The 26323-nt window shown below is 40.7% G+C and overlaps 1 protein-coding gene across 8 annotated transcripts in view; it reads left to right on the top strand.

Annotated features, from left to right (window-relative positions):
- slc7a2 (solute carrier family 7 member 2) overlaps positions 1–26323 on the top strand; it is a 189522-nt gene that overhangs the window by 103994 nt on the left and 59205 nt on the right. For 3 of the 8 annotated variants that reach the window (XM_069924557.1, XM_069924553.1, XM_069924561.1), the window contains exon 2: positions 23944–24334. In XM_069924557.1, the coding sequence (XP_069780658.1) occupies positions 23959–24334 (376 nt within the window). In that variant the 5' untranslated portion in view covers positions 23944–23958. Of the gene's footprint in view, positions 1–1551; positions 1758–10429; positions 10518–18606; positions 18985–22228; positions 22393–22850; positions 22891–23943; positions 24335–26323 lie in introns of those variants that run through there. The other 5 variants (XM_069924556.1, XM_069924558.1, XM_069924560.1 and 2 more) reach the window with 5 other exon arrangements.

Here is a 26323-nt window from a genome sequence, read left to right as displayed (position 1 = left end):
TCTGTGCTTCTATGATAATTATTTGCAGAGTCACTTGTATTACTTAAGAAAGCTTTTGGGGTCAGCATGTCATTGACATTGCCTGTTTCAAGATGGACAGACCTATCACATCAGTTTAGCAACATTTGTTAATTTTGGCCTTCAGATTTTTCAAAGGTGATATGGCACTGCAGCTTCGGGGCTCAACTAACATGTTATCTCAACCTCACCTGGCCAAAAACGTCTTCAGTAAAAGAAAGGACATCTCACCATTGCCACTCAAGGAGATCAGCATGTAATAACCTAGCAAGAGCAAAAGTAGGTCATTTTCCCCAGGCTCCACACCATTTAATGAGAACAGCAAATTCTTCGGTTTCAACGTCTTTTCCCTGCTCTCTCCCCAAACCTCGATCACATTTTTAGATATGAAGTATGGTAACGGGCACTTTCGGCCCTCAAGCCGCTGTGGCCCAATTACACCTGATTGACCTGCAACTCCCGGTACATTTTGACAGGTGGGAGTAAGCTAGAGGAAACCCATGCAGACACAGGGAGAATGTACAAACTCTTACAGACAGTACGAGATTCGAACCCCAGTCCTAATTGCTGGTGCTGTAACAGCATTGCCTTAACCCCTATGCTAGCTGTGCTGCCCTCAGCTCATCATGCTTCTTGTAGGAAGAATAAAGAAGTAACATAAATCTGAGGGCACCATTCTAAAATTGGGTTTCTAGTGTATCTGGGTATAGTTCAGTCAAATACCAGGGCAACTTGAAAAAGTGGTTTAAAAAAAAAACAGACAGGATCCTGGATTTTATAAAAAGAGAAATAGAATGAAAGAGCAAAGAAAACAGATTGAATCTTGATAGAGCACTGGTTTGCTACAATTACAGAGCGATGTCCAGTTCATTAATTAAGGAAGGATCTTTAGAGAGTTTAAAGAGCATACAGTAGATATTTATTAAAACTATTCCAGAATACAACACTCAGAATAAGAAAAACTCCAGAGGATTGTTAATTCAGCCTGTGACATAACAGACACCAGACTTCACTCCATCAAGGACATCTACAAGGGGTGGTGTCTTAAGAAAGCAGCCTCTATCCTCAAGGTCCCCCAAGCCATGCCCTCTTCATTCTGCTACCTTCAGGGGTGGGGGAAAGGTACAGGACCCTGTAGACAATCACTCAGCGGCACAAGGACAGCTTCTTCCCAGCTAGCATCAGATTTCTGAATGAAACATTAACATAGACATTAACCTTGCTTTATAGTTTTTGGTTACCTTGCACTATTTTTTGTTCATTTATTTTGTAATGTGGTCAATGTAAATGTTTGCACTGGTGATGCTGTTGCAAAACAATGAATTTCATGACATCTTCATGATAATAAATTCTGATTCTTTGGATCTGTGGGAAGACTGGAGAAGTTGGGATTGTTCTTCTTGGAACAGAGAAAATTGAGGATGAATTGAAACCTATAAATTCAGGAAGGGAATATGCAATGTAGATAAAAACAATATTTTCATTGGTAGAAATGTCAAGTGAGAGGGACATAGAATGAAGCTGATTTAACAAAGTCTAGAACTGAGGTGTCTGTGTATTGATTCTGCAGGCCGCACAGCGTATGTAGACTTCTTTTGAGAGCAAAACATTTGCCATTTATTACACTGTGGAAACATAAAATTAACTTTGTTCTGTCTTTCCCAATTCTGGTGAAGGATCTACAACTTGAAATATTCCCTCTTTTTCTCTTTCCACAGATACTGCCTGATCAGAAGCAGGTTTGTAACAAGTTCTGTTTTTGTTTTATATTTCCAACATTTGTCTTTTTTTCCCCATTTCTACACACTTGGATGTTGCATCAGTGACATTCAACATGTGCTCAACATTTGACGTTATTACTATGCACTCTGAGGCCTCCATGCACAAGTGTACCATGGCTGGATGACCACAACATAATTTTCTGTCCACATATTAACAGGCAGATTTTAAGGTTCAATCTGTTGTAGAGCACACAAAAACCATGCACCAAGTGATTTGAATTTTTTTGTTCAAAACTCTAGTAGATTCAACTTAAATTATAGCATTGAAGGTTAAAAAAATCATAGTTGTTGGTAGTAAAATTATATCAGGTGGAGGTTGACGGCGAGGGGTTACAATGAACATAAATCGTTACTGCACAGTATAGGCCCTTTAGCCCATGATGTTGTACTGAGCTACAGTATTTGAAGCTACTTAACAATCTCAACTCTTGCATTCATTTGCCCCTCTAAAAATCTATTAAATGTCCAAATTGTACCAGTCTCCACAACCACCCCTGGCAATGCATTTCAGGCACCCACTACTCTGTGTAAACAAAAAAAAACTTGCCCTGACTTCTTCCCAAAACTTTCCTACCCTCACCTTATACAGCTATCCTCTGGCATTTTCTACTGGCATCCTGCGGAAAAGATGCTTCCTATCGTTGGCTTCCTTCTTCCTCTTACTAGCTGTCTCGCCTCTTTTATTACCACGGTGACCTTAACCTACCATCTTTTCCCTGTCTCAATGGGACAAACCTATCCAGAAATCCGCGCATGTAGTCCCTTAGCATTCTCCATATTACTTCAGTGCTTTTCACCAAGAACATGTTTTTCCCAGTTTACTCTTCCAAGTTCTTGCCAAATCCCATCTGTTATGTTCAATGGGTCTAAAGTGTAACAATTGTGAATGCAGCTGATTGAATAGTAGTGTTTTAATTTCAGGTGTAAGGGAGTCACAACAGGAATAAAAGGCGCATATATTCACACACTTACAACCACTCACAGGTAGAAGGCTTTACAATCAAGTTATTGCATGTAATACCCATCACCCCTTGAAATCTCTGGCAGGCACATTAAACTAGGGACACTAGGCACACCATACCTATACTACAGTTCCCAATCGTTTACGATCCTCTAGCATTTCCCCATAGTTTCCAACATGAACTGAAGTTCGGGTTAACCTAGAAGAGAAAGAGGAGGATAGCTCGTGTGCAGTAGGCTTTGTAATGTCAACAGTTGGAGGGTCCAGCCCAGGTATCGATAAGCCAATTAAAGTGGCCATTGACCAAGTGTGTGCTGACCTGTGGACAAGGCTTGACCTTGATCAGCAGGTGAGGTGACTTTCGATCAGGTTCCAGATGGAGAGACTACACTTCCCTCCGCTATCCATATTCCCACCAGATTTCAGACAGAGGGGTTACATGACCCTGTATAATCCACACTACACCATTGTAAGTAGACCTTCCTCAATTAAACAGTTTACCATTGTGTCCACTACCTTTCTTCATAGCTATTCTAAAAACTAGGGAGTTATGGTCACTGTTACAGAAATGCTCCCCCACTGAGATGTCTATCACCTGACTAGGTTCATTACCCAGTACTAGATCCAGTATTGCCTCTCCTCTAATCTACACAATGTCAGGAATCCTTCTTGTATACACCTGACAAATTCTGCCCCATCTATCTCTCTTGCAGTAAGGAGGTGCCAATCAATATTTAAGAAGTTGAAGCCTACAGCAACCCTGTTATTTTCTCAGCATCCCAAAATATGCCTATTTATCTGCACCTCAGTGTCTCGAGCACTATTTGGGGACCTATGAATTGGTCCCAAAAATGATTGCTCACAATGTCCTCTATTTCTGCAGCTGTGATACTATCCCTGATGCAACCCTCCCCCCCCCCCACCCCCTTTAACCTGCTTTCCTATCCCTTTTAAAACTTCAAAACCCCAGGACCTGAACAAGTCAATCCTGTCCTTGCATCAACCAACTCTCTGTAATGGCCAGAACATTGTAAATACACATCCTGATCCATTGCTCCTTTATTCCTTATACTTATTTCATTAAAATAAACACATTTCAAACCCTCAAATGGATGTTATTTGTGCTCCCTCCATTACCTGTCCTTCCTCACAATCTCACTACACATCTTTCCACCTCTGCTCTATTCTTTGCCTTGTTATTCTGTGTCCTACCCTCCTGCCAATTAGTTTGAACCCTCCCCAACAGCTCCAGCAAACTTTTCCACCAGGATATTGGTCCCTTCCAGTTCCTGCATAATGCATCCTGTTTGTACTGATCATATCTTCCCCAGAAGAGATCCCAATGATCCAGAAACCTGAAACCCTGCCCCTGCACTAAATACACAGCCATATCATCCCATTCTTATCCTTGCAGGTATGTGGCACAGGAAGCAATCCTGAGATTAGTACCCTGGAGATCCTGTCTTTCAGTTTCCTAGCTAGCTCCCTGTATTCTCTCTTCAGGACCTCATCTCTTTTCCTACCCATGTTGTTGATACCAATATGTCCTATGACTTCTGGCTACTCACCCTCTCTTTTCAGGATGCCTTGGACCCAATATGAGACAACCCAGACCGTGGCACCTGGAAGGCAACAAACCATCTGGGTGTCTCTTTTGGAGAGTCTAGAATCACTTAATATGACTGCTCTCCTTTTCTCCTCCTTCTGAACAACAGAGCCAGACAGAGACCTGGTTACTGCAGCTTTGCCCTGGTAGTTTCTCCCCCCCCCCTCCCCCATCTCCGGCTGTATCCATCCATGGGGGTACCCTGCACTTCCTGCCTGCTTGCCTTACCTTTCCCTCTCCTGACAGTCACACCCCTTGCTGCTTCCTGCAGCTTTGATGTGACTGCCTCCCTGTAGCTGTTATCAATGAACTCCTCATTCTCCTATACTAGCTGAAGGTCTTTGAACTGCAGCTCCAGTTCCAAAAAGTGTTCTGTAGGGAGCTGCATTTTAATGCTCTTTGTGCAGAAATAGCTATCAGAGAGATGATAAGTCTCCCAGAATTCCCACACTTCACATGATGCACATTCCACTAATGCTGCTGCTATTCTGACTATTCTAACCTGGCACCAAGACAAAATTAAAGAATAAATAATAAGAAAATCTCACCAGTCTTATCTTGGGCTCTGCTTCTTCTTGTCAAAGCCTCAACTCTGGCCCACTCATTACAGTGGTCGCTCCCACTATGGCTGCTCCGTTTATACCTCTCACTTACTTTAACTGTCCTGCACTCACACACTTTTGCTCCAACTCCCATTCACACCTAAGTGGGAGCCTTTGGAGAAAGGAGCACATCAAGTAGTTCAACAGGAAAGTTAAGAATGTAGTACAATACACAAAAGTGCTGGAGAAACTCAGCAAGTGACACAGCATCTCTCCTCCACCCACCTCTTTATTCAGGTACCTGGCTGCTTTTTTGCTCATACCTTGACAAGGGGCACAGGCCCAAAATTTTGCTTCCTTTAGATGATGCATGACCTGCTGATTTTCTCCAGCACTTTTGGGTATTGCACATCAAGTTGTTCATAATCTATTTTCCTCCTTGTTTGGAGAGCACCCTGCATCTGCTGCTGTCATTCACCAACATTCAAGCTGAGACTGTAATTCTGCTTGTTATGAGGTGGACTTAAACTTGTGTGCTATAAAATTGGCACAGATAGTGTTTTTATTTTTAAACTCCTGACCCAGATGTCAATATCATTTACTAAAATATGACACAGACACTGGGGTATCAAATTAAGTAGAGCTATAAGTTAGCAACTTTGTTTGGTGAATAGTACCATTTTTTTAAAAAATGCTCCCTTGTGGTTCAAAAGCTATTCTCACTTGGTTGGAAGATTCTTGGGATTTCTTCTGTCAAGTGGTAGTGGTTTACAAACGTAATCTGGTCTTCTTATTGCATTTGTTTCACTTAGTATTGATCACATGTTATATTATTAGGTATTCTTTAAATTGTGCCCTTTTTATTCCATTTTTCCAAACTTCACTGGCATTTTGTTATTTTGCTTGGTTGTCTTAGTTTGTTTGGAACTGTTATACACATACATTGTGTGACACTAATGCCATGATATAGTGAGCAAATGAACAAAGTATTTTTGGAAGCCTGCCTGAACTATTAGTTTCACAGATATGTATATTTGTGACCTGTCCCTATTAATATTTACCATGACCTTCCAATGTAAAATATTGCATGCTGTTGTCTCTCTTAAAATAAGATTAAAACATAAATTTATATTTATGTTTTATATTTCACTTGGAAAAACAAGAGTGTGTGTGCACCTGGGTTTGAGAATATTAAATTGGTGATTTAAAGTAGATTAACAGAAACCAGGATTAGAATTTCGACAAGATGAAGATTGAGGATAAGGGAGGATGAGACATGAGTAGAGTAGTAGTCATAACTGAAGGGGAAAGGCTTGTTGGCAAATGGAGCAATAGGGATGGAGGAAGGACCGCCTTTCTGATGAGAAGTATATAGACTTGCTATTCTTTTTATTTAAATTTTTAATCTAGTAACATCGCTCCATCTCAGTGAGGATGGTGGAAGGTTACATTTGTCCACCACAAACTTCACTGCAAACAAAATCCCATTGACTGCAAGTGCTGGCATTGAATTCATCCTTTAAGAGGCACCGCAGCTCTGAAGAGATAACGTTCATGCATCTGTGATAAGACGACAACGCTTTGTGTGCTGTGCCCCAGATTTTAGATTGCCTTCATTGGGAAGAGCCATTTTAACCTTACAACTGAAAATAGAAAGACTTAAAACGTCAATTGGTCTACACTGTAAAAATATGAAAATTAATATCTTACAATTGACAAATTTGTCTCCAAACGTACATTATTGACACCAGGCTTGATAACTCAAATGGAGTTTTCTCCTCTACCATTTTCTGCTGTTGTTGCTGTATATGCCTTCATCCACTGACAAAACACCAAACCATTCATTTATTGGTAATATAAGTTTTGTTCATTTGCTCCTTTAAAAAAAGAAATGAGTCAAGACCAAATGCAAGTGACACAAGTAGAACTCAAAGTAAAAACTCGGCAGCATATGTGGAAATGTACAATGTTTTGGGTGAATAGGCCATTGTCAGAATGGGAAAAGGAAGGAGATGCATGGTTTCTCCTCCAGAAGAAACCACATGGTGAGCAGTATTCTAGGTATCCTTACATTTTAGATTTTTTAAATTTTATTTACATGGTAGAAGCTTCCTTTGTTTATGTTTTCTCTTTCCAATTTACTTCAATAATTCATCAACATTAATCCATCTCCAACCATTTATAAGGGCACTGTGGCCCAACCCCATTAGATATATTTCCTTTGTTCTATTTATCCCACCCCACTTTCATGCAACTTTAAACTTGCTTTCCTTCTTTCCGAATTCTGATGAAAGGTCATTACCATTAAATGTAAATTCTCTTAGTCGGTGTTGTTTGACCTGTTGACAGTTTGCAGCATTTTTGGTTATGATTTCAGAAGCCAATATCTTTTGTTCTAGTTTGAACGCACTGGATATGGCTCACAGATCCCAACCCTTTACTGTGCCACGAGCTCAGTGGGGAAAATCAGCTCTTAAAGGTCTACTCCTTATGGCAGCTACGTAGCAGCAACCCACACAAAGGCAACGGAGAGGTTGCAGGGGAGAGGTAGAGAGCTTCCTCATTTACTCCAGGGTATATGTATCTTGTCAATGAGATGCATGCCAGAGTGATGTCTTGATTACCAGAGGCCAGGCCATATGCCAACTACCATATGCTTAGCAAAAAGTGAGAATTGATGGCAAGATTAAACTTTGGTTAGACCACGCTTGGAATATTGTACACATTTCAGGTTGCCCCATTACAGGAAGAATGTGGAGGCTTTGGAAAGGGGACAGAAGAGATTTAGCAGGATGCTGCCTGGATTAGAGGGTATGGGCTATTGGCAGAGATTGGACAAACTTGGGTTGAATTTCTCTGGAGCATCAGAGACTGAGAAGAAGCATAAAAATATATGGCATGTTGATAGGGTAGACAATCAGAATCTTTCTCCAAGGGTAAAAATGTCACATACCAGAGGACATGTGTTCATACGTTCAATGTTGCCTGATTGCTGGAGCATGGAGCAGGTCAACTTGGCTTGCATTGAGAACACTTTGTGAACCCTTCATGAGAATCTCTCTCTCTCTCTCTCTCTCTCTCTCTCTCTCTCTCTCTCATATATTATCAAATATTCTATTCAAATTCAACCATTCAAGATTATAAGTAGCTCTGCCAAAATACCTCTTAGCAATATTTATTCAACGAGAACAAGTACAGTTTCTTTAGTCAATCGATATTATTACAAGCCCCCATTGTTGGAAGTACATTTGCTTCACATGGTCCCAGATCTATATCATGTTGCCAATGTTTTACTTTGTTTGTGACTCAACTTTAAGTCCTTTGTGGGTATGTTACTAACCTGTTGTGACCAGTTGTCCAGAATGGATAAAAATACCCAGGGTTGTATGAATACTGAAATGCTGAAAAAAAAACTTGGGATCTTGCTCAGCCCACATGACTGATGATAAACATCCTGTATTGGTGCATGCAGTTTGCTGAGCTCTATTGTGAATTTTACAATTGTATAGGTCTGGAGTTTGTTTTTCTCTGTAAAGTCCTGGGCTCAAACACTATTCAGGTTAGGTCATTTTGTTTGGTCAGTGACGTTCAGATATTTAATCTTTCACTTTTTCCAGTGATCTCCTGTTCAATAGATTGTAATTTCCAATAATAGAAAACCTGTGAAAACTGCTTTAGAATGACCTCCATGAATCCAATGCTGTAAAATGCAACAAAAGAAAGTACAGTAAAACCCCTGGTGTCTGGCACCTATGAGGATTGGTAGATACTGGATAAGTGAATTTTCTGGTTGCTTGAGGCTTACTCTTACCATCCCTAGAAATTACAGCACTTTTTATCCACACCTCCCATTTCAGGACACCATAATGTTTGGGAAATTTGGCTTCACAGGTGTTTGTGATTATTTAGTACGTTTAATTGCTTCATTGGTGCAGGTACAGTATAAGAGAGCTAGACTTTCTTCAAAGTTTTCATCACCTTCGGAGTCTGTAGTTGCCACTTTTCAATATGAGAACCAGAGTTGTACCAATGAAAGTCAAAGAAGCCATTATGAGTCTGAAAAACAAGAATAAAACAGTAAGAGGCATCGCCCAAACTTTAGGATTACCAAAGTTAACAGTTTGGAATATCATTAAGAAGAAGAGGTACAAGGACTGCCTAAAGAAAGCTCTTGGTGCCTGCCACATTGACCATCGCCAGTGGGCTAATATCGCCTCAAACCGTGCATCTTCGCGCCTCACAGTTTAGTGGGTAGCAACCTCCTTGGAAGAAGACTGCAGAGCCCACCTCACTGTCAAGACAAAGGAGGAAAAACCCAACACCCAACCCCAACCAACCAATTTTCCTGTGCAACCGCTGCAACCGTGTCTACCTGTCCCGCATTGGACTTGTCAGCCACAAACAAGCCTGCAGCTGACGTGGACATTACCCCTCCATAAATCTTCATCCGCGAAACCAAGCCAAAGAAAGAAGAACGAGTGTATTGGTGAGTTCAGTAATCGCAAAGGGACTTTATTTTCTATGGATGCTGCGTGGCCCACTGTTTTTCCAGCACTTAACTCCAGCAACTGCAAACTTTCTTGTTTAACTCATTGTTTACTGTTTCTTGATGACATTAATGGGTTGAAAGCGTTGGTGTTGTGATGGTTAAACTATAGGGTGCTTGGCCAGTGGTGCAGTAGAGTGGAAATATCATGTAGCCAAGAGTGTCAAAAAGGCACACGTATTGCAGCAATCATTGAGGAAAATAAAAGTCCAAGAACCATTTGATTTGGGACAAATGACAAGTTTTAAAACTCAATCAAAATACTAAGGTTATGAGCAATAAAATTCATCACATTGTTGGAGCTCTTGTCTTAGTTTTACTCAAGTAAGAATGCTCTAAATGCATTATGGCGAACTGAAAGTTGAGGCAAAATAAAATCTGTTTGACTTTATAAACTAAAGAAACACAAGAACAGCAGTTGCTGGAATTTCGACACCACTGGAGGAGGGAGTCACCTGTTGCTATGGTGAGACCAAACATAAACTTGAGGGACAACATATCATACTCTGCTTGGGCAATTTAAAATACAATAGCATGAACATTGTATTTTCCAATTTCAGGTAACCCCCACCCTGATCCAGTTCCATTGTCTCCAACTGCCCTTTATCTGCCTCCATTTCCTGAGCCAATTGCAGAACTTGCAGTTCTCTTGCCCTCCAGTTGCCTCTTCCCTTATCTGTCTCTCCATCTCCCCACCTTCCTCTGTCAAGTATCCTAATACTCCTTGGCCTCTCGCCCTCCCTTTAATGCTTGCTATCTTTTCTTCCCAATTTAATCTTGAGAAAGGGTTTTGACCCAAAACATTGAATGTTCATTTCTCTCCATGGATGCAACTTCTAGTCCTCCACCTTCTCTTTGTTCAATTGGCTTCATTCTTGTTTATTTGAATGCATGTAAAGAGGATTTGCTTTGGAAGAGTTGCAATGAACCTTCTGCTGTTGGGAAATATAGTTATACATTTGTGCTTTTTTTTAGTGATTATAGGTATCAGAATATACACAATGATTTGCAATTGAATACAGACAGTATCTGCAAAAAAGTCCACCCCAGTTAAAACTCTCAGGTGAGATAATGAGCACGGAGGATGTGCTAGCATGCTTTAACTGTAACTTGTGGGGATAGGAAAGGTATGGAAGATCAGTCCAATTCCTTGTATCCATTTGGAGTTGGGGCATTCCCATAGTAAATTAGAAATGTATCAGAAAGTAGAATCAAAAGGCCCTGTGACAATTAATCATTCATGCCTTTCAACAACATGCCGTTATGGGTGCTACGTTCGGGCAAGCTAAGTACACTTCACCCTTTCAAGAGTTTCATGTGGGGCTGGCTCATGTTCTTGAGGCTGAAACACTGAGGGGAGAAGAATAGTTAGTGAGCAGGTCCAAAATTAAGTAAAAGTTTTGAGGCATTTGGTGGGAACTTGCAGAGTTTCATTAGGAGGTTGTGTTTGCAGGCAGGTGGATGGCTGGCAAGTAGAAGGCTTTTAAAAGCGAGATGGAGACTTGAGGGACAGCATTTTCCTGTTCGGGAGGAGGGAAACGCTGACAAATTGAGAGAACCCTGGTCCTTGAAGGCTATTGAGGGTCTGAACTGGAAAATCAAAAGAGGTACATTTCAGATTTAAGCAGTCCAGATCAAGTAGATCCCTTGGTGAGTACAAGAGTTGAAAGAGTAAAACCCTTGAGAATGAAATGAAGAGGGCAAAAAGAGGACATGAGATTGATTTGGTAGGAAAGATAAATAAAATTCAAAGAGAATCTACATGCATTTTAAAAGTGTAATTAGGAAGAGAATTGGTCCCCTTAAATGATCATCATAGCCATGTTTGTGTGGAGTCACAGGAGATGGGCAAGATTTTAAATTCATAGAGGCTAAGGAATTGAAGCAAATGAGTTGCCAAGTCCATATGCAAATCACCAGGAAAGAACTGTTGGCAGCCTTAAGAGGGCTCTAAGGTGGATAATTTCCCAGGACAGAACCAAGTACATCCTGACTTTGTGGGAGGCTAGGGAAGAAATTGTGGAGGCATCATCTTTTAAAGTTTTAGAAGACCACAGGGTGTCTAAGGTTGACCTGTTATTTAAGAAGGGTAGCAAGGACACATGAAGGAGCCTGACAGCAATGGGAAGAAAATGTTAGAGGAGATTCTGAGGGACAGGATCTACCAGCATTTGAATAGGCAAGGACTGATTAAGGATGGTTTTGTGCATGGGAGGTCATGTCTCATGAACTTGGTAAGAAATTTTTGAAGAGGTGACCAGGAATATTGATGAGAGTAGGGAAATAGACGTTGCCTTTGTGGATTTTAGCAAGGCTTTGACAAGGTTCCCCATGATAGGTTAGTCTAGAATGTTAAATCACACAGGATCCAAGGTGAACTGGCCATTTAGATTTAAAACTGGCTTGAAGGTCGAGCCATAGAATACTACAGCACAGAAAACTGGTCATTTGGCCCTTCTAGTCTATACTGAAACATTGTGCCGCTAGTCCCACTGACATGCACCCATTCCATAACCCTCCAGACTGCTCCCAAAAATTTATTTAAAACTAAAGAGTCCCACATTTACCACATCAGATGATGACAGCTTGTTCCACATTTCCAGCACTGAGTGAAAAAGTTCCCCCTATTGTTCTCACTAAACCTTTCCCCTGTCACCCTAAAGCCATATCCTCTTGTATTTATCTCTCCTAATCTAAGTGGAAAGAGCCTACTAGCATTTACTCGGTCTATTCCTTTCATAATTTTGTAAACCTTTATCAAATCTCCTCTCATTCTTCTACGCTCCAAGGAATAAAGTCCTAACCAGTTTAATCTTTCCCTGTAACTCAATTCCTGAAGACCTGGCAACATTCTAATAAATCTTCTCTGCACTCTTTCAATCTTATTCATTATGAACCACGTCTAAAGAGCAGCAATAGACAATGAACCAGACAGTGTTTAATTTTAAAACACCAATTTTATTTCTAACTCTTAAACTATAGTCTTAACTTTTAAACTATCCTTAACACTAAATCTATCAATGTGCAGATGTGTGTGTGTGTGTGTGTGTGTGTGTGTGTGTGTGTGTGTGATATACCCAGACCATTTCAGTCCAGGCCAAAAGCTAGTAAGTTGCTTCAAAATTCTGTCTTTTAAATTCAGTGTTCAAGCATAGGCCAGAATTAATGTTCAACTGATGGAAAGACTAGAGTTGCGGCTGCTACAGACTGATTAATTCTTCTTGAGTTGCCTTTGAAGAAATGTCTATCCACATGAGCTGTGGTCACAAGGCTCAACTGGGTGGCCTCCATGATGCTATTAAGACCCTAGGACTGCTCTCTCTAAGTAACTTCACTGCTAGTCACACTTAAAATGAAGCAGTCTTTCTAAATGACCTTCTCTATTAGACACAATCAAAATGAAGCACTTTGCTTCCCAAAAATACCCTCCTGGCACAGGTCAATCCACTGAAAAGGCCCAGTCATTCACAGAGCGTGCTTTGCTCTGAATTCCACAAAATAGCTGGCCATAAGAGCTGCTTCAAAAAACTCTTTTTCTCTTCAGCAATCAAAATGGTTCTCCCTTTGCAAAATCACAATGTCTTTGAAAAGGTATCAAATTCTGGAACAGACTGTGACAAACCTCCCCTCAGTTCTTCCAATGTATCAAATTGTCACTGGGCTGTGACTTGTGTTGTGCTTGTGTGAAATGTTAAAAGTTAGCCGTGACCATTCAGTCCCTCCTGTCTATACTCTCCCTTACAGTGATAATCCCATTTTACTAAAACGGGAGTTTGTCATGTACTGATATCCTTCCTGTAGTTTGGCGACTAGAACTGCACACAATGCTGCAAATTTGGCCTCACCAATATCTTATATAACCGCACAATAACATCCCAACTCCTGTATTCAATAATTTGATTTTTGAAGGCAAAGATGCCAAAAGCTTTCTTCACAACCCTGTCTGTTTGTGACACCACTTTCAGGGAATTATGTATCTGAATTCCCAGATCCCTTTGTTCCTCTGCATTCCTCAGTGCCTTTCCATTTATTGTGTATGTCCTACCTTGGTTTGTCCTTCCAATATGCAACACCTCACACTTGTCTGCATTAAATTCCATCACCATTTTCTGGTTCATTTTTCCGGTTGGACCAGATCACTCTACGAGCTTTGAAAGCCTTCCTTGTTGTCCACAACACCTCCAATCTTAGTGTCATCAGCAAATTTACTACATTATCATCCAGATGATTGATATAGATCAATGATTGATCCCTGAGGCACACCACTAATCACAGGTCTCCAGTCTGAGAAGAAATCATCCAGTACCACTCTCTATCTTCTCCCATTCAGCCAATTTTGAATCCATTTTACAACCTCTCCATGGATACTGTGACAGATTATAGATATGTTTTTGGGAGATAAATTGGGGCAGGTTTTTTTAGTGTAGGTCACATACAAACACTTTAAAACAGATTTATTTAAAATACTGGAGCTCTGCTCATGCTAGACAGACCAGCTCCAAGATTCTTTGCAAAAGTTTTGGAGAGTGCCCAAGAGACTTCACTAATGGATTGTTGTTTACAAAATGGCAACAGATGCCTTGCCAGCTGGTGGAGGCTGAAACATTAGAGGCATTTAAGAGACTCTTAGACAGGCACATAGATGAAAAAAAAAGAGGGCTATGAGGTAGGAAGGTTATAGTTTTTATTTGCTAGAAATATATAGGTCAGCACAACATCGAGGGCTGAATGGCGTGTATTGTGCTGCAGTTTTCTATGTTCTAAATCATTAATATACATGAAAAGAGCCCAGACACCAGTCCCCGTTGAACACCATTAGCAACTGGCAGCCAAGCAGAATATGATTTTGTATTCCGACTTCCTGCTTCTTGCCAATAAGCAATGCTTTATTCATGCTAGTATTTCCTGTTAGACCATGGGCTCTTATCTTGATAAGTAGCCTCATGTGTGGCACCTTGTCAAATCCAAATACGCAACATCCATTGCATCTCCTTTATCTAGCCTGCTTGTCATTTCTTCAAAGAATTCCTATAGGTTTAGAACATAGAACACTACAGCACAGTACAGGCCCTTCAGCCCTCGATGTTGTGCTGACCCATTTTTTTTAAAAGTACTAAACCCATCCTTTTCCGTTTCCCTCTATTTTTCTTTCAAGGAAGATTTTCTCTTAAGGAAACCATGCTGACTTTGGCCTATCTTGTCATTTGCTCTATAACCTTATCCTTGACAATCGTCTCCAACGTGTTCCGAAACAATGACGTCAGGCTGCTGCCTCCCTCGCTTCTTCAATAGTAAAGTGACATTTGTGATTTTCCAGTCCTCTGGGACCATGTCTGAATCTATTAATTCCTGAAAGATCATAACCAATGCCTCCACAATCTCTACAGCTACTTCTTTCAGAACCCAAGGGTGCAATCCAACTGGTCCAGGTGACTTGTCTACTCTTAGACCAGTCAGCTTTCTGAACACCTTCTCCCTTGAAATAGTACCTGCACTCAGCCCTTCCCTGATACCTTTAGCCATCTGGCACACTGCTCATGTCTTCCACATTGGGACATTTCAAATGGATTTATAACCAATGAAGAACTTAAGTAGAACTGCCATTTTTGCAGCAATTGAATGTGACCGTCAACTTGTACACAGCAAACTTTCGTGAATTACCCTTAAAAATGCCAATCTACTAAACTTTGTTGTTATAATGTAGATTGCATGACAGATTCAATCAGATCCCAAATATGATTTCTCAACTTTTTTTTTGAAAAAAATCGCGATGGGATCTTTTAGGGAGACAGGATGTTGGTTTGACTTCGCAACAACAATGCAGTATTTCCTCATTTCTCTCCTGGAGCATCAAACTAGTTTTTGTTGAAGTCGCTGCAGTGGAACTATTTTCTGACATTCAGATGTCAGATTTGGAAAAAAAAGCTCACACGAACACCGTTAGTTTACTTTAACTGATTTGGTAGAGCAATATTTGCATTTTCGAAGTTTAATATGTAACTTGCTTTCAAGCATGTGCAGTTCTTTCATGTGCAGCTGAAATTAATTGTTGGTGACTGGCAATTTTACAGCATTTATTACTTGAAATTAAGATGGTATCAATTCAAAAGAAAATTGGAAAAAATAGCAGATCTTTTTGCTTGCTCAAGATTCCAGCATCTGCAGTTTCTTGTGACTCCAGTCCACATTGAACACTTGGAACAGTTGACTTTCATGATTGACTCAGGTGCTACAATGTTCTCATTATTTCTATAGTCAAATGCAGCCATTAGAATTTTATTGGCTTGCTATCTTGCAATTTTTCTTGGCTTATTTTGTCAATGGAAATAATCTTCTAATAAATATGGATTTATGTATAGCTACGTAAGTTTGCTTCCTTGTCCAAGTGATTATTAGATCAGTGTAAGTATGTCATAAGACTGTAGAATGCACCACAATAAACACCATGCATGAACATAGGATTTAAAACTTTCATGGATAGGATCTCCAGCACGTTTTTTTATTCTTGTTGATTAAGACATTGGTTGACATTTCTATACATTTAAATGAATCTCTCTGCCTGCTGCTGGGTTTGAAAGAATATCTGCTGGATAATTGGTCCATAAGGTTATAAATCCATTTGAAATGTCCCAATGTGGAAGACATGAGCAGTGAGCCAGATGGCTAAAGGTATCAGGGAAGGGCTGAGTGCAGGTACTATTGCAAGTACTTGGTTTAAGTGGTTCAATTGCTTTTGAATAAATTGGTGAGCACCAGGGCCCAGGTTTTAGCCTCTAGAATATATTGACAAAAGAGCAGATTAGCAAAATGGTATTATAAGTTGTCTCAGTGCACATTGCTGGGTGGGGGGTTGCTAGAGAAAGGAAGGTCATCTGGAATTACTGCCTCATTCACTTTTTGGTAACTCTCGATGAAATCGTTAAGGTCAGTGCTGGCCACAACATTGATTTCTCTAAGTTAATGAATGACTTGCTAACATTGAATGACCAATTTCTTTGTTGGTTGTGGAGTAATTCTACGTCAAACAGGAGATGTAGTGCCATTGGTTTCTCTGAGCCGATTAGAGATTGCTTTGCTAGTTACATTCATATTCTGAAAATGAAGTAAGCATACCTTGTATTGCCTTAAAAGAATTTTGGCCCTAAAATGTTTTATGTGATTTGCATCAAATCAACACATACACAGACATTTAGCTCAACTGGTTTCAGATGGCCATTGTTATATTCACACGAGCCTCCTCCATCCCATGCATTTGTGTGTAATAGAAAGTGTGATGAACATAAACAGAACATGTTGAAGCACTGGGATTAGCTTTCACTGTAGTGTTTGACAACACAATAGCAAGATACATATTGTGATAGATATAGCTTATTCCACTTACTTTTCACATTGAGTAGAGTAGTGAACTGGAGTCACAAGAAACTGCAGATGCTGGAATCTTGAGCAAGCAAAAAGATCTGCTATTTTTTCTTCCAAACATATTTTTCCAATTTTCTTTTGAATTGATACCATCTTAATTTCAAGCAATAAATTCCCAGTCCTAAAAATTGTGTGAAAATAAATTTTCTCACACATTTGTCTCCCAGTCCCATTGGTTCAGTGTTTGGAAATTGTTTTCAGACTTATGTAATTTTGCAGTTTAAAGTCTATTCCCAGTCTACAATTCCCCATTTTAATGGATTGTTACAAATGGATCTTCTATATCTTCTTTAACTTCACCTTATTGGACATGAATGCAATTCATACATATCAGGAGTTTTCTCTAAATAGTTTATCAGTATCTGCTTTGTGACAGATTATATCATATTTTATATTGTATATAGATATGTTTTTGAAGGAGATAGTGTAGGTCACAAACAAACACAAACACTTCACAAAACAGACCTCATTTAAAATGCAAGAGCTTTGCGGGCACCGAGAGCCTTTGCAGAGACAATAAAACAATGAGACAGCTTTGGTTGCTAAAGAATTTCAAATGCAGGTGTAAATGGATTATTGTTTTGAAGGCAACAAATGAATGGACTCAGAATTTTGGGTCTGGTTCCACAATCTGTCTGGATGCAGTTTGCTGTTCTAAGAAGGTCATGTGGTTTAGCAAGCAGAGAGATAGAGAGGTCCAAAAAGGCTTTCTCTAAGAGAGAGAGAGAGAGAGAGAGAACTGGTTTCTGCAGACCTGGCAAGCTGGCAGCTTGTTGAAACACCATTTTGAAGATGGGTTGTGAGTTCTGAGTTCAGCCTGTTGAAAACCCTTGTGGTCCATACAATAGGAAGTGTCTGGCAAGAGTGTTTCACCTGAAATAAGAGAAGCAAAAAGAACTCTGTGGTGTCCTACAAAAGAAGAGGTTATCATTTGGAAAACCCTGATGGGGCAAGTTTCTTCGGCAAGTCACTGAAGTGGCTGATTGGAGGGAATCCGTTTGTGTATGTCCAATGAGCAACAAATCTCTCTGAAAACCAACAAGTACCTTCCTGTTATCTTTAAGCACCAGAGCTTGGTGAAGATTCATAAATGTTAAATTCTGTGCACAGTATAAGAATTGCCTGATACCAGTGAACTTGAAGGAGTGAGAAGTGAGATTGGACTGTGAATCAAATAACTTTTCTGAACATATATGCATTACTTACACATGCATTTAGAATTAGAAAGTGATTAAGTTAGGTTAAATTAAGATAATAGTAATAAGTTAAAAGTTTGATCCTTTTTTATGTTTAAGGAAAATTAAAAATGACTTCTGTTTAACTAACCATTTGTCTTGGTGAATTTCTATTGCTGCTGGGTTTTGGGGTCCTCTGGGCCCATAACATCATTATTTATATTTATGTATTTTTAATTATTTTCCTAATGAAATTTCTGGTTTATTCATTTTTCTGGATAATTTAATTTTGTACTAATTTGTTCTTTCCTTTTTTTTTCATGTTCTCTTTTGTCACCTGCATTTTCAATATGCATGTAACTAATGTTTCCATTAGTTTGTTTTGCACTTTCCAATTTGATATTTGATTATTAGCTAATTTGTTCATTTGGTTAATTTCATATATTTCCCATGTCTTGCAACTCTTCTAAAGCTGAAGGTGTTGTGGGCTGCAACGATCCAAGCGAACCAACTGGGTCACGGAGGTGCAGGCTGACATCACAATGGTCCTGGTGGGAGGGACTGAAAAGGATCATGGGAGTGGTATTGATAAGCTCTCAGAGAGTTCGGTTCAACTCACCCACAGCTTCTGTGTGTGTTTATTTTTCTTTTATTCGCTGCACAGCCAACCGACCACAGTGGTGACTCCAATGGTCCAAAATGCAATTTTGGACCCCACGATGAACGACATGAGCACCCAGAACACAGTCTTGCTGAAGCTGCCGACCTTATGGACCTCACACCCGCTAGTCTGGTTTAAACAGCTGAGGCCAGTTTCAGGTCAGGCAGATCACCACACACAGACTCCACAATATATTACCACGTGGTCAGTTCGCTCGACCAGGAGACTGTTGGACGAATCATAGACTTGTTATATCAGCCGCCAGCCGCCGACAGGTATGAGACAATTAAGGCGCCTTTCCTGCCTTGAATGAGCGGTACATGGACAGCCTGGGTGACCGCATGCCATCCACCCTTATGAACGATATGCTGGCATTAATGGATGGCCACAGGTCCTGCTTACTGTTTGAGCAGATATTTCTGAGAACAGATGCTGGAAGTCATCCCTCTACTCTTCACGGATGATGACTTCAGTGATGCACACAGGTTAGCAATCCGTGTGGATATACTGTGGCACGCCAAGCATTATGGCAGGTCATCGTTGACCTCGTTGCTGCATCATGCCCAGCAACTTGTCGCTCTCCCACTCCACCAAGCAGACCAGTGACACCTCCAGCAGGTGGAGACTCAAACTTGAAGTGGTGGTGTTTCTCCCATCAGAGGTGGTGTTCTGGATCCCACTGCTACTGTCCACCTTGCTCCCATTCAGGAAACATTGGGGCTGGCTGGTGCTGATGGCTACGATGGTCAGCTGCTGAGACAGCCTCGTTTATCTATGGGACTGGCACTCAGGTCAGCGTTTCCCTGTGGACATGGGCGGAACCAAGACACCCGTGCTGGGAAGTCGGGATTGTCCAACCATAGCGGTATATGCATATATGGGGTGCGGACTATCCCGTTTGAGTTCAGCTCTTGCCATTTTACCTGGACCTTCACTTTGATGTGTCTCAGCCCCTACTGGGCGCAGACTTCCTTCAAGCCCACTGCCTCCTGTTGAACCTAAAAGGGCACCATCTGGTCAATTCCAGGACCTTCTAAACCTTCACCCTTTGAGTATCCAGGTTCTCGGCCTCCCACCTTGACTTGGTAACCTTATCGGGCAATGAGTTCTCCACCCACAGCAGTCCTGAAACATGGTGTCCAGCACCACATCCCCACGCAGGGACTGCTGCTATACACCCAGGCATTTAGGCTTCCTCCTGACAAACTGTGGCTTGCCAAGAACTCAGGAAGATGGAGGAGATGGGAATCGTTTGATGCTTGTACAGCTGATGGGCCTCTCCTCTACACGTGGTACTGAAGTCTTCTGGGGACTACCGCTGGCTCAACGACGCCATGACAGCTGACCAGTACCTGGTTCCCCACATCCAGGACTTCACAGCCAACCTACACAGAGCAAGGATCTTCTCAAAACTCGACCTGGTCTGGGGGTACCACAGGAACCCTGTGCACCACAGTGACGTCCCCAAGACAGCCTTCATCACTCTGTTCAGCCTTTTAAAGTTCCTCTGCATGCCATTTAGCCTCCAAAATGCAGACTTTCCAGAGACTCGTGGACTCAGTAGTGACCTGGATTTCATTTTTTATCTACCTAGACATCACCTCATCACCAGTCATTCTCAACAGGAACACCAAACACATCTGGAGCAGCTCTGCCAGCAACTGAGCGACTACAGCCTAACCATCAACCCAGCGATATGTCAGTTCAGCCTGAAGGACATCGATTTCCTTGGGCACCGCATTGATTGACATGGGGCGGTCCCTCTTCCATCAAAGGTTGAAGCCATTCATAAATTCACCAAGTCAACTACGGTCAAAGTTTGCAAGGGTTCTACCATCAGTTCCTGCCATCAGCTGCCAGGATCATGCGACCTCTTTTCAAGCTGCTGTCCACTCAGACTAAAGAACTCAGCTGGGACATGGAGTCTTTGGCAGGTTTTGACCAGGCCAAAGATGCTCTGGCTAACACCACCCTTCTAGTGCATTCATATGTTGATGTGCCCACTGCCTTAACAGTCGACCCATCCAATCCAGCCATCAGCAGCATCCTGGAGCAGCTGATTGATGGACGTTGGAGACCACTCGCATTCTTCAGCAGACATCCGTGGCCCCTGGAGCAGAAGTATACAACATTTGACAGGGAGTTGCTAGCCCTCTACCTCACCTTGCACCATTTCTGCTATTTCCTCAGAGGAGAGGATTTCATGGTCTTCACCGATCGTAAACCCCTCACTTTTGTCTTCGCCAAGGTGCTAGACTCGTGGTTGGCAAGGCAGCGGCATCACTCTCTTGTATTTCAGAGTACACATTTCTGGCAAGAAAAACCTTGTTGCTGACACTCTAACCCATACATCTGTCCTGTCTGTGTATTCCCTGTCCCCTGGAATCGAATATGGAGCGCTCGCAGCAGAAGGTTGGTGAGGTACCAGCCTACTGCACTGCAGTCTCAGAGCTACAGCTAGAAGATGTGCATTTCAGGCCATCCAGAGCCACACTTCTCTGTGACGTGTCCACCAGCCAACCATTAGTCCCGCCATGTGGAGGCATTGTGTCTTTGACGTGCTACGTGGGTTGGCCCACCCATCCATCCAGGCGACCACCAACTAGTTGCAGAAAGATTCATGTGGCATAGCCTGTGTAAACAAGTCAGCCACTGGGCCAGAACTTACCTGACAAGAGACATCCAAGGTGCAGAAGCACATGAAAGCCCCTCTTCAGTCCTTCCTGCGGACACACGGACGATTTGAACACGTCCATGTTGAAATCATCAAGCTTCTGCCGGTTTCCAGAGGCACAATACAGCCCTCTTGGCTTGGCTCCGAGGCCCAGATCGGGTGGACGAACTGCCTTGGGTGCTCCTTGGCATCTGAACAGCTCTGAAAGAGGATTTGGCCACATCCTCTGCTGAGCTTGTCTACGGGGCCCTGTTGACAGTCCTGGGAGAGTTTGTGCCAGCAACTCATGGCCAGGAAAAAACATCTACGGCGCTGCTAATGTGACTTCGCAAGAAGGTGAACACTTTGGCCCCCGTACCATTGCCCTGGTCCAGTTCCATACAACATCTCAAAGGATCTCAAAGACGGCGAATACATCTTCATAAAAAAAGGTGTGCAGTGGATGCTCCTTCAGTGCCCATACAAAGTGTTATGATACAACAGGACTACGTGCCTTTTGGACATTGGGGTTAGGCAGGAAACGTTCATGGTCAATTGCTTCAAATCGGCACACCTTGACCTTGACTAAACAGTAACTATTCCAGCCCCGCGGCAGAGAGGTCGGCCTCCCAAACTTATGAGCTGTGGACTTGGCACCTCTAAACACCAGTTCGGTGGGGGGGTGGGAGGGGGATCATGTAGTGACCTGAACTGATCCCCAAGCGAACCGGGTCACGGAGGTGCAGGCTTGCATTGTGCTGACAGCACAATGGTTCCAGTGGGAGGGGCCAAAAAGGATCATGAGAGTGATGCTGATAAGCTCTTGGAGAGTTCCACAAAAGTCAGTTGGTTGGTTGAACTCACAGCTTCTGGTTTTTTTTTTTTCGTTCGCTGCATAACACACTGACCACAGAGGTTCCATTATTGTCACGTAATACTACATTTAGAATGTAACATAAATGAAATTATTTAACTTTTGTCTACCGTAAGGCAGAGAGTCATGTCAATACTTGTGGATTCATCCTAAATGGTGCGTCTTGAATAGAATTTTGTGTAGTTTGAATGAATGAATGTGTTTATTATCATATTCAGAAGTGCATTTGGCAGATTCGATGAAATTCTTGAGCTGAAGCTTACCAGTTAAATCACACTAATGATAATTTAAAGATAACACATTAAATGCCACAAAGTTTTTTTTAAAAAAGGAAGAAAAAATATAATAAATATTCGCATTTGGCCAGTAATGTAAAATACATATTGTGTTAAAAGTACAGATAGATCTTTAGAAGTCTTGTTAAGGAGGTTCAAAAGCCTGATAGCTGTTGGGGGAAAAAAATATTCTTGAACCTGAAGGTAGCAGCGAGAAGATAACTGCCGAAGTGATGGAGGTCCTTTCTGTTTTAACATGTCATCTTGAGCGCGGCACTTTGCGTCGTTGTCTTTGATGGAAGGGAGGTGGTACCCTTTATGGACTTTGCTGTACCCTTTATGGACTTTGCTGTATCTTCCACTTTCTGCAGCCTTGAGTGTGAGTTTCTAAACTAAGATGTGCAATTGGTTAGTATACTATGCACAGTACACCTGTAGAAAATTAATGTAGTATTTGATAATTTTCTGGTTACCTTTAAATTTTCTTTTTGGTCAGCAATACGGGAGAATGCACCTTGAGATTTATAATGACTGTTATAAATTTGATCATCTTTTAGACTTGACTATTTAAAAGAAACAGGCCAGATTGCACAGAATTAATCTTTAGAATAATAAATTTTACATTGAGTGTGTTTCCCTGGTATAATTTTTGTTGCGCAATATCAGAGGTATCTGGGGGTTTTTTTTAAACAGTTTAGATATCACAGGTCATGGCAAGCTGCCCATATTTGCTCAGGTCCTATATATTACATTTATTTATAGCTACAGGAGATCTCCCAAAAGCAAGATGTTGAGCAAAATTGTTTCTAACCATCACAACAAAGTCCTAAATGGCAACAGGATTTTCGACAATATTACTCATTCAGTTGAGATGGGGTGTTGATTTCTATTGGCAAGAAATCCTGAAAAAATATTATCATATGGCTGAACCTTGCCCACGTTAAAGATGTTAAAAAAAGTTATGATATTCAGATACATTTAGACACAGTGAAGAGTATTAAAATATTGTTACAATATAAAACCACAAAATATTATTAAAATATTCAAATAAGCAAAGAAACTATCAAAACCGATATTAATCTGCTAATACTTGGTCTCTTATTCAAATGAATAAAGTGTAATTTCAGTACCAGTTAAAACCTGGAAGAACTTGTATGAATACAAGGTTGTGGGAACTGATGCAACTTTGCTGGCAACATCTTTCAAAACTAGTTTGTTTTACTAGGTTGTTGAGATGGAGTTGTGTTTAGCTATGGCAAATATTTTGCCATTGAATATAATGTTCTAGCGATTCATAACATTTTTGAATAAAGTTCTTGGACAGTAATTATTTGTGTTATGAAATATGTTTTTACCAACTAAATGTAACAGGAACTGAAAATCTAAATTTATTTGTTTATCAGTCTAATTTTTTTTTCTCTCTTTGTTTCAGCTGTAGCCATCAAAGATGAAGCACTGTGGCTCTCTGCTGTCTTTCACTCAATGTTTGGTTCGTAGAAAAATTATAACCCTGAATAGCCTTGAAGAATCCAAGCTATGTCGCTGTTTGACCACCGTAGACTTGATAGCATTGGGAGTTGGTAGCACTCTCGGCGCTGGTGTTTATGTTCTAGCTGGCGAGGTTGCGAAATGGGATTCTGGGCCCAGCATTATCATCTCTTTCCTAATTGCAGCATTAGCTTCAGTGATGGCTGGTCTGTGTTACGCAGAATTTGGAGCTCGTGTTCCAAAAACTGGTTCTGCATATTTGTACAGTTATGTGACTGTGGGTGAATTCTGTGCATTCATCACGGGCTGGAATTTAATTCTTTCTTATGTCATTGGTAAGTGTTATGAACATATTATAAATAATTTAAATTCTACTTCTGTTAATTTCTAAATCTTGGATTATTTTGGTGATCTTAAAAGTACAGTAGAAGTAAAATAATTAATTTGTTAAATGTTGTTTTGAACCTTGGGGTACAAACCATTTATTTTTAATAGGCCAGCAGACAAGCTTTTACTTTTATTACTGGCTCTGAAAATTGTTAAATTGTTCATGGATGATTTGCCAACAAGAGCAGGCTGGAGCCAGGAAATGTATTTGACTACTGGGTGTCAGTAAGAATCCATCAAGTCAGTTGTCACACCATTGCATCAATGCAAATTCATAACCAAGACACTTGAAGAAAGAAAAAGTCACCTTCTGAGGTCAATAATTCAAGTGGAATTTGGGTTGCAAGATTTGCTTGAGTGTTAGTTTTGTAGAAAGATGAGGTCCCATGCAAATGGTGACCGTTGTCTTTTAATCTTGCTTTCTATCTTACTGTGAGTTACAAAATCAAAACATTTTTATGGTGACATATTTTGGAACAATCATTTTGGTTTGGAAAATATATCAACAGCTTGTAACATTAATAGGTCTTTGCATTTATTAGCAAAATATTCTTTGTTAAAAAAGCAAGATGCAGTAAAAAAAAATCCAATTTTCTGGTGCCTATGGAGATTCATAGATACTGGATAAGTTTATTTTCTGGTTGCTTGAGACTTACTCACAATGCCTAACACCTGCATTACACCTGCATTAAGAATAAAGAGTTTAAAACACAAAAGACAAACATACTATACTGTACTTAAACTGAACAAACTTCACTTGCATGAAGATATAAACCTTCGTATTTTACTTTATTTTAAGTTTTATTCTTTGAAAACATTTAACTGTCTGCATCAGCAGGTTCCCCTCCTCCTTGGAGCCTTCCAAAATATGAACAATAACATTATACTGTAGATAATTATTCCCACTATCCCCAACCAACCTCCCCCACCCACTCCCCCCCCCCACCCCCCTCCAACCGAAGTTTACAGATAAAATCTCTGACTGGGGTGACTCTTATAAGTAGGGATAAGGAAACACTTTAAGAGAGTCACCCCAGTTCTTCATCCTGTTTCAAGAGACTATTCAAACAGCTGCTACAAGCAAAGCACAACCAAGGTACTCCATATTTGCTCCCATCTTCACCAAGAGAATATTTACTTTTACAATTTTAAACTTGCATATTTTTTACCTATTATTTTATTATTTATTTTAATTTTTAAAATTATTTTCCTTTTTTTTTGGCTGTTGCTTGAGGCTGCCATTTGCTTGGATTCTGAATACTAGTGGTTTTAATGTACCCATCCTGCTATTAACAGAATCCAGTGGAATTCTGAATATTTGGAAATTTTATTATGTTTGGGGATAGAATACTGTTACAATACTGTTATACTGAACAGTCACTTAAATGCTCCAAGAGCACATCAAAGATTGGGCAAATTCCATGTCATGTGGCCCAAATTCCATTTGAACTTATTTCTGACATCCCAAGCTATTTCCATTACCTAAAAGGCACAGGAACAATGAAATACTCTCCATTCACCTGAATGAGTGCACCTTCAATTACACTTGAGAATCATAATATTGTCCATAAAACACAACTTAACTTGATTGGCATACCATCCACTATACTTAATATTCATTTCCTCCACTAAGGATGGCTTCATTGTGCACCATCTACAAAATGTAACTTTGCACCCCTCCAGAGGTACTCCAACCACTCTGAAAGCTGCAAGACAAAGAAAGACAAGCATGGCAGATGTTTAGAAATGTCACCATCTGCTGGTTCCCCTCCAGCCTGATGAGGAAGTTTATTGCCAACCATCTATTGTCACTGGTCCAAATTCTGCCTCTCATATATGCAGTTTTGGAGTACTTTCTCTCAGAGTGAAATGGATCAAGATAATGGCTCACTATCACCTTCTTGGGAATAGTTTGGCATGGGCACTTCTTTCATGTG

The sequence above is a fragment of the Narcine bancroftii genome, chromosome 3 (assembly GCF_036971445.1).
Source record: "Narcine bancroftii isolate sNarBan1 chromosome 3, sNarBan1.hap1, whole genome shotgun sequence".
In the NCBI taxonomy this organism is placed as follows: domain Eukaryota; kingdom Metazoa; phylum Chordata; class Chondrichthyes; order Torpediniformes; family Narcinidae; genus Narcine; species Narcine bancroftii.
Note: the sequence above shows the minus strand (reverse complement) of the source record. Positions and strands in the feature narration are given on the sequence as shown.